The sequence below is a fragment of the Amphiura filiformis genome, chromosome 3, assembly GCF_039555335.1.
Source record: "Amphiura filiformis chromosome 3, Afil_fr2py, whole genome shotgun sequence".
Classification (NCBI taxonomy): Eukaryota; Metazoa; Echinodermata; class Ophiuroidea; order Amphilepidida; family Amphiuridae; genus Amphiura; species Amphiura filiformis.
The window spans coordinates 48,973,132-48,986,768 of NC_092630.1; the positions used below are offsets into that span (position 1 = coordinate 48,973,132).

General features: G+C 36.9%; 2 protein-coding genes across 2 annotated transcripts in view; one reads left to right on the forward strand and one right to left on the reverse strand.

Annotated features, from left to right (window-relative positions):
* LOC140147297 (ATR-interacting protein-like) overlaps positions 1-12,694 on the forward strand; it is a 34,320-nt gene extending 21,626 nt beyond the window's left edge. Inside the window, exons 9-14 of the mRNA XM_072169075.1 lie at positions 7,753-7,895; positions 8,225-8,313; positions 10,193-10,279; positions 11,213-11,283; positions 11,688-11,830; positions 12,612-12,694. Coding sequence (XP_072025176.1) covers positions 7,753-7,895; positions 8,225-8,313; positions 10,193-10,279; positions 11,213-11,283; positions 11,688-11,830; positions 12,612-12,694 — 616 coding nt within the window. The remainder of the gene's footprint in view (positions 1-7,752; positions 7,896-8,224; positions 8,314-10,192; positions 10,280-11,212; positions 11,284-11,687; positions 11,831-12,611) is intronic.
* LOC140148650 (uncharacterized) lies at positions 146-5,568 on the reverse strand. The gene is made up of 4 exons (XM_072170682.1): positions 4,404-5,568; positions 1,635-3,079; positions 622-1,009; positions 146-336 (listed from the first exon to the last, which is right to left on the reverse strand). The coding sequence occupies exons 1-2, from the start codon at positions 4,670-4,672 to the stop codon at positions 1,804-1,806; spliced, it is 1,545 nt and encodes a 514-aa protein (XP_072026783.1). The 5' UTR covers positions 4,673-5,568; the 3' UTR covers positions 146-336; positions 622-1,009; positions 1,635-1,803.
* Positions 12,695-13,637: the final 943 nt, after the last annotated feature.

Consider the following 13,637-nt stretch of genomic DNA (forward strand, 5'->3'; position numbering starts at 1 on the left):
TGACTGCCCAGTATCTTTTTAAAATTCAAAACGATGGTATGCTGTTTCAAAAAACAAAAACATTTTGCATTGAGATTTAAAGCATCTCACTAAAATAACTCCTTGAAGAATGATAATGAAGATATCTACAAGTATATACCTGAATGAATACAGCCTCTGCTCACAACAGTGGGTTAAGAAGTCTTGTAGTTTCTTGTGGTTTCTCAGATGTTTCTTCTGAATTGGCCCTTCGCGAATAGTATCATCAATGGCTTGGACAGCTTCCCACATCTGGCTGATCTCTCCATTTCCTGCAGGTTTGAAGGTTTGCATCTTGCGACCACTCCATTCCAGGCGCTGAAAAAAGAGGAAATCTGAATGCTAAGTATGTCGCGTCACAAAATTAAACTTATCAGATGTTTACTTTGACATGAATACAATTCATTTTGTAAATGAAAGCATGTGTATGAGTGGGCAGGGTTGTCACTAAGCTGTTCGGTACCGGTGCGGGGTTGCTGTCAGAGCTTGTGGGAATACAGGTTCCACTGAAGTATTACATCAGTTTAATACAGAACAAAATGGGAGAGAACAATACTCATGGAAATATAGATGGGATGTGATTAAAATTTCAAAATATCATACCTCAATGACTGAATTCACTAGGTCTTTGCAAGGCTCAGTTGACTCAAGGAACTGATCCTTCAGATCTGGGTCAGAAGTTGACCTGTAAGTGCCTGTCTGATACCAGCCATACTGCTCACATTCTTTAGTGCCCTTTCCAAGTTGTCTTCACCACACGCCTCATAAGTCCTACTCCTTGAAGTCCCACGCTGACACCACTGAATACCCGCTCAACCATGTTTTTCCAAGACTGGTGGGGCGCTGTTCTCATGGCTATGGTTATGTCACAATCCAGCATGCGGTGAAGTGCAATGAGAGCTATCTGGTTTGAAAGGAAGGTACAGTTATGATCGGGCCCTCCATCGGTGTACATTAAAAGCACAGTCTTGTTGGGGTCACCATGTGAAACCTGTAAAATATATAATAAATCATGTAAATTAATGAGGTTTGTCAACTAAGTATTTTACAGCTATACAGTGGAACCTAAAATACAGTAAATATGTGGGCTACATGCAGAGATGTAATTCAGTATGGTCAAAATTTCCTTAAATGCTTTGAAATTTCCTGAAAAAATCAGCTGTCCCAGTCTTTTGTGTAGGAAAACAAGAAATTTCTAGGAAAATTTCCTGAAAGCAGGAAATTTTCGGAAAAATCACATCTCTGTACATGGCCACAGATTGTGAAAATTTTATGTTTATATCAGTTTCAGAAATAGAGACAGAAATCACATGCACACAGATAAAAATGTAACAATTATGGGTTCGATCTGTTTGTTGATATGCTTCACTGAACAGTATATAGTGGCTCATTGTAGCACTAGTATTCAATATTTGTATTCACATCTCTTGAATGAGTATGCTACATGTATAATTTAAGAAAACCAATATTAATACAAATCTGTTTCTACATTGCCTTGATGACATTGATCAATTGTTTGATTTTAGATTAAAATGCATTCAGTTTGCTTCAAAAATTTGACATGGTATCAAAGGGGCTAAAAGCAAAATTTGTTGACAGAAAAAATTACAACATACCAAAGTCTTGTAAAGTTCTGCAGCATGTCTCATCCCACTTGACGGCTCAAATACAGAATCTTTCAATCCTATGTGTACACTGCCATGATAAAAGGACTCTTCCACTGACTCTGGAATGTCAACTATAAATTGTCCAGAAGGAATAAGACCACACTTCGTGAAGTCGTGATCAGCGACGACCATGACATTGTCTCGCGCTAACTATAACCTCAATTTCCCTGTCGACGGCCGCAACAGGGTAACTTGGCTCACCCAGTTTCAATCTGTGCTTGTCATCCATGCTTATCATCTGACAATGGTCTCGGTGAAGTACAGCGTATTCTCTCATGTAGCGGAAATAAGCGGCACAGTAATGCGCATCGACATGGGTTAGCCTCAGAAGCCTTTGTTGAACCATAAGTTTCAGATTGAACCGCTTCAGATACAGTCTTGCAGCCATTGACCTTGGATGTTTGGGGTGAAATTGATACCGAGTCCAGGTTTGTGATGGAATGGGTGTGCCTTCGGGGCACAGCTTTGATACTTCCTCTATAAGATCACGGACTGAAAAGGCAACTGCCATGTAATTGACTGTTGACTGTCTTCTCTCATGAACACTTGACTTATCATTGATGTATGTAGCCATGTGCTGCCAGAACACTTCAAACCTGTCACTGCCATCTCCATTGAGGGATCTGAGATCAACGATTATGTCGGGATCTTCTGCAGCCAGTGCTATCTCAAGACGCATCTTTAACTCAGTCTCCTCTACATTTCTACAACCAGAAGCATCATGAGTTAAGTCAGAGTATATTTCTCGTAGAACATATGCAGGTGCATCTTTTGTGAAAAGACCAAATCGATTCATGTAAAGTCGCCTCATAGCCCGTGAATGATACTCCGGCATCGCAGCTTTGATTTCATCAATAAAAGATGTGCTCATCCTCAAATTATCTTCTTCCTTTTGTCTGGCAACCCAAATGAAATGGTAATCTGGTGTACTGCCGCCAATACTGAAGGTTAACAGAACTGTTTTTCTTGGCAACCCAGCTTGTAAATCTGTTAAATATCTGAACCTCTGATGACGGTCAATCGGTGCATACTCATTCACATCGACAAATGCCTCTTCATCACCAAGACTTTGGAGTTTGAGCCACAGATCACGCATTCTTACTGATGGTAGAGGACAGATAGGAAGCAATTCTAGAGTGTAATTGTCTTTCTTCAGAATCAACCTTTCTTGCTGCTGGCGTCCTACTTTGTTTTTTTCTTTCAGGTAAGTACAGTACTGAGTCGTAGCATCCACAAGTGCATCAACCGAATCCTTCAACACAATCCAGTTACTGACTTTCATCCAACTTCGTGTTTGAAACCGGGACAATCTGTAGGCCAAATCTGTAAGCCTGTCAACCTTAAGATTTTCTCTTTCACGCTTCCTTTTCTTCATCTTCTCAGGTACATTGTAGCTGAAAGAGTAAAGATTTAGTTATAAATGTCAATTTTTTGTCTTAATATGTTTTAGACAAATAGGCAATCTTTATTTATAATTTTTTTGTCTTGCAACGTTTTTCAGATTTCATTTTTATTTTTTGCAATACGAAAATTATTCAGGTTGGGCCTATGAAGCAACAATAAATGAATTGAGAAGAATATCAAGCTAAATTAACATTTTGGACAGGACAAGTTGGCAGGGGTAGCATTTAAGGCCCAAAAGTCAGGGGTTGTTTTCCCATGTTTTCCACTCCCGAGCTTGCAGAAAATCCAAATACATGGGGTGAAAATTAAATCTCGGGGGTGAAAAATATTTTGCAGTGTAGTCAGGGGTAGGAGTAAGGTCCAAAAGTAGAGGTCAGGGTTCACCCAGCTTTATTCCCAATATTTATATAGAGGGTGAAAATTTAATATTTTTTTAATTTAGGGGGGTCATTCACCCCCAATCGGGGGTTAACGCTACCTCTGCAAGTTGGACAACCAAGGGTATGGCTCCCGTGAGCCCGCGGTATGAGTAGAAATAATTTCATTTCTATGTTTTTCATTTAGTCCGGAGACCAAATTGAATACAATTTTACAAAGATTAAAATACAGTGAAGATTTTTTAATACATGAAAACACAATAATATAGACATAAAATATATAGACATAAAATATATTGACATAAAATATATTGACATATTAAAAACAATGTACATGTACACTATTCATCAAAAATTCAAAACATATTTAAAAATACAAAGTGTTCGTTCTCACAAACACCTTTTTTTAACTAATTTTCCCAACCATTGAATAGCCCCTGGTTCCCTGCAAAACCCATGAACCAGGGGCTATATTTTTTTTACAAAGTAGCCCCTGGTATGCCAAATATTTATTTCCCAGCCTGATGAGAATGTATTGGATTTGGGCCCCCAGTCCCTGGCTTGCCTCCCCCTCCTGATTTTTTTTTTTTTTTTTTTTTGCACATGTTTTTTTTGCACATGTTTGATGTCTTGCAATAAAGTATTTTTATGGTATCCATAGGCCCTATACTTAAGTTAACACATACTCGCACAGTGTGTCTGGGGACTGAGTTTTTACGTCCCTTGGATCAACCAGATTGGCAAGCAGCTATGGCAATGCACCAAGCTAGAAATATTTACAAATACAGCAACATCATGAGGTATGGGCCACTGTTCCCAAAATAAATAAGGTCTCTTTTGATTTTACTACACAACACACAAGTCAACGGTCAGTGATGGTACAGGACTACAGAGCATAATTTTTTAAATCATTAAAAATATCATAAATGATACATACCCTTCAAACTTTTCAAAAAGTTTGGGAATCTTGACTCTGTTGGCCAGAGTTTGATGATGACCATCGATATACCACAATATATCAAGGATTGCTTGCACGAAGGCTTGGGCATCTGAGGGGGAACCCATCCTGGCTTCCGGCGAATCACTTGGATATTCGGAGCACTGGTGCAACATCTCGATGATGGCATTCCACAATCTGTCTTTATTTGGGTACTTCCCAGGACGTTTGGGGGCTGGAATATGGTCATTGTGTGGTGTTCGAGCCATGCGCCATCATCATAATATTGAATGCATTGGCAATGTTGGGCGATTGGCATTGCTGGTTTCACTGACACTCGCTTCAGCCGACTCGTCGACACTCTTCACCTCAAATTTAACATATTTTCCAAAAACAGAACACACCTCCTCAACATCTAAAGAAACTTGCACGATGGACTGTGACAACTTGCTTTCCCCAACACAGCACCTCACTATCGAGAGATCAGACAGCGACAGTCCGGCAAATAAAACATTAAATGATTGACCAATGTCGGTTGTAATAATTGTCCACGGCAGTCGGACCTTGCCCTCCTCCTCCACCTTCACGGAAATCAACATATTTATCAAAAACACCAGTAGGGGAAAGTAAATTGTCACAGTCAAAATGAACAAATAAACAAAATTGAAAGCAGAAATAAACTAAATCTGATAATTCGAACGTTCACATGGAGGTTGCTGGTAAAAATCATCACAGGGTGCACGTGTTAATAATAAAACAATCATGCAAGAAATTGACAAATAAATCATTTTATTTACAAGTTTTTTTTATTAAATACATATATTTGTAAGAAAAGCAGAATAAATTTGACTTTAAATTGTATTTATTTTATTTATTTTGGTGTTGTCTATATATAGCGCGCTACATAGTGCACGGTAGAAATGCTTTCATATTTGTTCATACGCTGGTTCCCGCGAACTTGGCTGCCTCTCTTTGTGTTCGGTCTATCTATTTAGTGGTAGGAGAAACTTAGATGCAGGGAATTGCTAGTCTCCAGTAAATGCGCCCTACGATATCGCCATTTTACCACGTAGTTTAACCCAGCGTTTGCGAAGACTATTCGGGCCGGTCAGGGTCGCCGTAAAAGTGCTTAAAATACATGTCGGACGTGAAAGATGACATTAAAACTATCCTTTTCTTCTTAAAAACATGAAAAATGTGAAATAATGAAATAATGGAAAATAATGAAATATTTGATCGGCATTTTTTCTGACCGAGTCGGGTAACGGGAAACTGGGAGTCAACTTTCATTAGCCTTATTATGTAATTTTAAAGACAATCCGTATCCAAAACCAATAGGGTTACCCCCCTTTAAGGGGTTGCTTCCGGTCAAAAATCATCAAATATTTTTTTTTTTATCTCAAAACGAAGAGTGACATAAACTTCATATATGCATTAGTGTTACCCGATGTATGCACGGTATTTTTATTTTTTTGGTCAAAGGTCATTTAGACGTCATTTCCGGTTTTAAGCTAAATAACTTCAAGTATTTTTATCTCCATAACTAAGCATAGTAGATTTTTTAAATTTAAACTGTAACAATGCATTTTCTCGGTGTAGATGAGGTTTTTTTATATTGGGGTCAAAAAAAATTAAGGGGTCAAAACATCAAATTTGCCAATTTTTTTTAAAAATTACGGAAAAGTGGCTATATCTCAGCCTATGGAAGACGGATTAAGCCCCTATATGCTACAGTGATGCACCATTAATGGTGGAGGAAGTCTATAAAAGCCTCGGCCCAAATGGTCAAAGTTTAAGTTCAAAAAGTTGAAAATCCATTTTCGGGCCATCTTGTGTGCCATGTCGCGGCATGGCTGGTGGTCTAGTTCTTTCTTTCTGGCAATACGTGGCATTTGGCGTGACTTGCCACGTTTCGCCATAGCTCTGCTATGCTTTGACCGATTTTGACCATACTTGGTCACAAGCACCACTGACCATGTCCCCACATGTGACATGACATTGAACTCCATTTGACCTTTGACCTGCTCACAATGGCAAAAATGCAATGGCAAAATAAGTCATGTGACTTGACTTTGGTCGGTGTCTATAGGGTGTTCACAGATAAGAGGTCAAAGGTCATTAAGGGGGTCATTTCCGGTCTGAAAGCTAAAAATATTCAAAAAATCACTGTTTTTACTAATTACATAGCAGAGTGTTGTCATTAGCACACATGCATTGCTACCAACCAGGGTCTTTGGGGTGTCTACAGTTTTGGGGTCAAAGGTCATTAAGGGTCGCTTCCGGTCAAAAACCAAAAATCATCAAATATGTTCATTTTTTTTTAATCTCAAAAACATAACCAGACCAGAGTGACATAAACTTCATATATGCATTAGTGTTACCTGATGTATGCACGGTATTTTTATTTTTTTGGTCAAAGGTCATTTACACATCATTTCCGGTTTTAAGCTAAATAACTAAAAAACTAAGCATAGTAGATTTTTTTATTTAAACTGTAACAATGCATTTTCTCGGTGTATATGAGGGTTTTTTTATATTGGGGTCACAGGTCATTAAGGAGGTCAAAACGTCAAATTTGCAAAAAAAATGTTTGAAATTGGCCCAATCGAGCTCAAATTCAACAGGAACGATTCTTACGACATTCTAAACATGTAAAAAATATTTATGACCCCAAAGGTCAATGTTTACTTTGGGGTCAAAATGTCAAAATATGGTTGCCAGATAACTATTCGCTGTGTACCCAGATTCTATTGACTCTAGTTCTTAGCCTACTTCAATCACAAAAACTTGCATGTTTATTGTATGTATGTGGTAAAAATCATATTCAAGCACTCTTTGTATCCATTGGGTGGGGGATATTTTATCAAGTGTATACACTCGCTGCACTATGTTTAGTGCTTTTTGAGAGTGATCTATAAAAATACAAATACTGAAAATGTGTGGCTGGTCAAGCAAAAGTGGTGCCTTGGTTGGCAAAAAAATCCAACAAAAACATTGGACCAGGTGCCTCTTTTTTCAGATACCTAGTACCTGGTCCAAATTCACTTAATATAAAGCTTGCTATTGAAATCTAATATATCAAGAGTAGTAGTAGTAGTTTCGTAGATCCCGCCTTACAATAGGCGCACCCCTGATTAAACAGGGTAAGGAAAAAGTTAAAAGTTCACAACAAAGTACTTAATATAAAAAGTCTCATAATACAGCGAGCATCAGAATGCCTAATGAAAAGATGTCATGGTAAACAACAACAGCTGCAATATAATTGGTAATCACAATATATAAAAACAATTCCAGAACACATTCTCCGTATTTCATCCTTGACTACCTATTTACATTATTTTGATTTCAGATTGAAGCTATTGCTTATAAATGACAATCTAAGTGTAAACCTGCAGAGTGACTCCAGCTTACTGAAGGCATGTCATACCCTGGACATCATGACAGCTATGAGTAGATCCTATGACTTGTTGAAAAGGTTCTGCAATCAGTCAGGTAGGTAGAGCATTATCATTATATATGCCGGTCTTAAAGTAGCTTGAAGGATGTTTTACCATAATTAATTGAACATTATTATGTTCTTTGTACATTCCAAGGTGGTTTTCCTGCTGAATCTTGCCATTGGCCATGTAAAGAGAGGGAAGTAATAATATTTGTGTGTAATTCTGCAAGTCTGAGAACACAACAATGAGCGTTAATAAAAACACTTAACATTGGTGCAAACTTATAATTTGAACCTTTGAAACTTTATATATATTGATGCTATATTTTATACTTATATACTTGTTAATATTGAACTAATTATGTATTCCCCAATTTTTCAGATGCTTGTCAGCTTTTGCAGCTGTATCAATGTAGTCTACGTGGTATCAAAGGTAGCACAGATGCTCAGGTGACATATATAACATCCAAGGTAAATGTGATTCCCAGGCTTATCTTGTATTCGTGTAATTGACTGTAAAATGTATCTTTGTATATGGTCAAATTTCAATTGAAAGATTAAAAATAAACGGAAGCAAGTGTCCATTGACTTGTTCAAAGAAAAAAAAAATTGTCCATTGATTTAAAATCAATTCTTTGTTCCAAATTTGCTCTCTATTCATTACTTGAATGGGAAAATGGCTAAATAATAATGTTTGTGATATATTGGCAATTCCAAGCTTTGCGGAATGATGCAAACTGCCTTTGTACGAATTTCTTTTTGATGCAGCAGCCAAATATGTATTAACAGCACAAGGTGAATAGCATAATGTTAAAGTATTTTTGGTTAGTGAATGATTAAGGTAGGAGAAACTTTTCCAAACCACCCTAATTTCCTAATTTGCATATGCAAAGTTCAAGCGTTCTGGAATGATGTGCACGGGACCAGTATTTTTGCACTAAAACATTTTTGACAAACTCTGTGAGTTTAGTAATCTGAGATATTAAATTTGCCACTTAATCTAAAGCTTAGGATGTAAACTGACAATTGTCAGTATCGATTTAAAAAAATTTGGGCATCGTCTCTTTATGCCAAATTTTCCGACACTAGTCACGTTATGAATGATGCAAGGAGCGCTATGGAATGATGCTGTGTGTAAATCCCATAGAAAATGAAAAGCAGTCCATGTTTGAAAATAAAAATAAATAGATCAATAAATTTGAGTAAATTGTGTTTTATATACTTGGCTACTTATGTTAGCTGACAAATATCAATATAAATTCAAAAATATTTATCACCGATTTTTTTAAATCAGATAACTTGTGTTGCATGGTCACATTTTTTTGAAACTAAAATTATGTCAACATTTTGCTAGTCTAAAATTCTTGGAAGTGAAATTTAGCACTGGGTGTTAGCCATAGGATGTAACATAACAACTATCACCATCTATCAAGAAATAATCATCACTGTTTTTATTTTATCGTAAATTTAAAGAAAACATCCTTGCAATCCATGAATCCTTATGGCTATGGGAATGATGCAGGGGTTTTGTGGAGTTATGTCACTTACAATGGTTCAGGTAATGCTGAAACATCAATTACTGTAAAGATAATTCTGTGCAATGCATTTCAGAAAGTTCTAACCCAAAATTGTGAATTTTTTTTTCAAACGGGCACATTATGAATTATGCATCATTCCGCAACGTTGTGGAATGATGCAACATTAATTGGTCGTTACCGCCGCAAATTAGACTTTTTGAAAATTATTTTTGGGTCATTGGATAGGGATGAATAAATTTGCTTTGCATTCTAGTTTCAATGAAAATCAACCTTATTTTAAAATTGCAGTGGTAATAAATGATACTTTTATGCTATGGAATGATGCTTTTAATCGTAAAATTGGTACTCAAACAATGCTGACGGCTACACGTTATAAAATTTGAAAATTTCTGGTGTTTATATTTTGAGCTACTTATAAACTTTATATTCACATGCATAATTTGTTTCCAAAATTTTACAGTACAGAGCAGTTGCTGTGTTTTTAGTTTTGCTGCTTTTACCAGTCAAGAATATGCAAATTTATGCAAATTAGGATGTTTTTCTAACAATGGACACCATTTCCTCCTAAAAAGTATGTTTTCAGAAAATATAGCTTTTTAGCTACAATATGAGACCAAAATCACATACTTGACTTGATTTTTAAATTTTGACAATTTGGGCGAGGTTGCTTGGAATTGACCATATATTTAACAATAACATGTATCCTCATTTATATTTACATGCCTGACCTGTCTATCTTGCTCTACATGTTGCCTCATCAATCTAATCTTGACGAAGAGTAATGTTTTTTGAACCTAACTTTTGTTTTACAGGTGATTGATTTGCTTGTTAACATTGTCAACACTCACAACTCAGGGGCAACTTTCTTATTGGAAACAGACTGCCAGTGTAGCATGGAGGTAAAAGCAACACTTGATTGGGTGAAATGTATCTATTCATCATGTGTCTGCAATGGGTGGATTGGGTTTCTCATCCAGAACTCAGTTTGACCAAAAGTATCCTGTCATTGTGTGTCCTGGAACAATCTGTAGTGTATGTTGCATGGGAATGCTTACTGTATGCTCTGCTGATCATGTGCGTGTGTGCTAACGAATGTGCTGTTAGCACCGCGCATATTGTATTGTGGGAAGGAATTTTGGTCAAATTGACTTCCGGTAGAGAAACCGCAGGATCCGCATATTCTGTGTAAAGTATGCATAAGTATGCTGGTTGAATACAAGTTTTGAATATCAAAGGTATCAATTGGGCTTCAGAATGTCAACTTTGCATCAATTTTGACCACCTGTACTGCTTTAGTCAGGGATGGTTCCTGTGAAAATAGACCTCTGGCAATTACTTGTATTTTTCGTCTTCTACGTGACTGAACCAAACAAGTTTTGATTGCTCTACACTAGAAGAATGTGAATTTATTGCTGGCAGAATTGGGTACAGACTTATTAAAATTAACCATGTCATACAATAGTGTACATTTTGCATACATTAGGCCAAAAAAAAAGGTTTGTCTCAAAGCTCATGAGTGGTTTGAAAACAAATGCGTAATGGGATTTTTTTTTATTTCGACTTGGTATTTTTATGGTATTTTGAGAAAAAAAGTCTGATTTTCGCCGAATTTTTCCTAAAAAACCCCCTAAAAAACATTTTTTTTAAATAAAATAATTTTCTGCATTTCTTTTTTTTTAAATCATGCGATTTTACAAATGCGCATGCAAGCTTTGAGACAAACCCTTTTTTTTTTGCCTTATTGGTACAGATATACAACCAACCACATATCCTTTGCATGTATAGAAATGTTTAACTCCATGTAACAATGTTCTTTCTCATATTGTTACCAGGTTATTGAAGCAGTATTACTTGTATTACATCGGGAGTACAGGATCTACAACCAACAAAACCAGGCACAAGGGTAAGAAGTTTCACATAGACAAAATAATGTGTGTGACTTTTAAGAATGTTTTGTAAGAAGTTGGAAAGTTATGAAGATGACAATTGATGTAAGGGCTCATATTGAAATACCCTACCACGTTTTCACACAGAAAGAAGGCAGGATTCCCCTCGCTAAGCGCGCGACTCAGGAAAGCTCGGTCATAAAACGGATGGATTATATGCATCAGTGATACACCCTGCCCAGGATTTTAACAAAAGAAAGCTAGCACAGGAAAGCTGCAGGATGGCGCACACCTTCCTGTGTAAGCGAATTTCAATATGAGCCCTAATGTAACTAACATTTCATTTCTAATAGTAGACTAATCCAAATGGGTAAAGAATTGAGTCCCTTTCAAAATTCTGTCTTGTATGCTTGTCTTTCAGTTTCACCTTGTTACGTCAAGCAGTTATTCTTCTTCACTCATTGATGACATGCACAGATCACAAATTGGACATAGAGTATATTCAGTTAATTATTTGTCTCACAAGGTTGTTCAGAAGGCATCCTGTCACTGCTGAAGCTGAAGGTATGTTGGCAATGTAGTGAGCAATTCTGTAGTACCGTGTGGTATTAGAGAAATAATTTGCTGGGTATTAATGAACTGTTTGCCTTCTGCACATTTGGAACTGATCAGCTGCACTGAAATAGCCTTGCAGGAATGCAGGATGTTGTGTACAGTTATGAAGAAGAAACAGAAAGTCACGCAAATTCTTTCCGATGTGGATGGTCTTACTAGGTTTTGGGTACAGTGAGGGTATGGGAAATACCATGCATTAAGTTCCATACTGGGCAAAACTGAAGGCTGAGCCAATTATGAAAATCTTCCAAATATTCTGTGAAACTATTATTCTTGGATTGTGTAATTTGACTTATTCCAAAGGATGTAAAAGGGTAAATAATGTGCTCACTGTCGTAGTATAAGTTAACACTGAACTATACAATTTTTCACTCTGATGTGGCAGTGACATCAGTGCGCTAACATTCGCTCACACGCTTGAAGGCACTGCCTAGATAGTAGATACGTGCACAAAGCAGCTGCTTCAACATGTTAAGGTCACTGTCACATTAGTGAAAAATTAATGGTATAGGTCGATGTGTTGACAGACTAGTGCTGAACCTTTTTTATCAGATATCCAGGGTCAGTGACAATTTGATGGTTGTATTTAATTTCCTTAAACATACATTAAATTGGCATGCATGCAAGAATATGCTCATAATATGATGAACATTTAAACAAATACTTTTTACTGCCTTGATTAGTTTTATGTCATTTCAATTAATTTTTCCTTGTAATTAATTTTCTACAGCTAATCTCCTGTTGGATTTGTGGGACAATGAAGATGATGAAGAAGAAGAACATCTGCATGAGGACATGGATGTTGCCCCTTAGCAACTTGCCTTGAGTGACCTTCAACCAAATCTGGGTTGTCTGCAATCTTATTTTCATTTCTTTTCCCCCAACTGAAATTATCCTAAAGTAGAGCTATAGGGTCAGTCCATGTCAAAACAGACTGAGTGTACACCCACCCTCTTGGATTATGCTCTCCTTTGGCTCAGGGGTACCTTTCATGGACCCCTAGGTGAGGTCACAAGAAAAAATTCAAATTCAATTTCGTTTCGAATGGCGGGCCATCTAAGTTTGGCGACCTTGACCAAAATTGGGAATTTAAGGTGTCCAAATGACAAAGCGCTCTCTTTGAGAGGCATTTTCTTCTTAATTAAATCAGTTGTGACCCTCTTTTTGAATGTGGTCACTCACTGGCTGTGTCTGAAATGCCTAATGCCAAAAAGATTGATTTGAATTTCGTTGGGATTTCAGAGGGGTCAAAATCAGCACTTCATACTGTTCAATCAAATTATCTTTGATTTTGAAGGACCCATGATAATGCCACAGTGCACTTATAGGTCCTAATTATGTTCAGAATGGATTAACCATGTGCCAATGCCTATGAGCAATTAAAAAAAAGAGAAAATTCTAGACCCCCTACAGAATTTTAGGCCCCCCTAAAGTGGTTCAGCCACAAATGGCGCTTAAAATCGGCAAATTTTGACACCTAATAACTTTAGGTGTACACCAGATATGAATTTCTAGTCTTTTGCATCTGAAAGAATGTAGTCTAATGTTACTAGGAACATAAGATTTGTTTTGTATTTTTGTGTTTTGATATTTCAAAAGGTCGTTGACCTATGAACATTTTTCGTCATAGCGCCCTTCTGAAAGGTCTGACACATAACAAACTATACATTTTTGTAATCCTCATGACCATAAGAGTAATTTGATATATTACTTGACATAATTGGGAGCATTCTGAAAATTTGACCCCCATAACCTG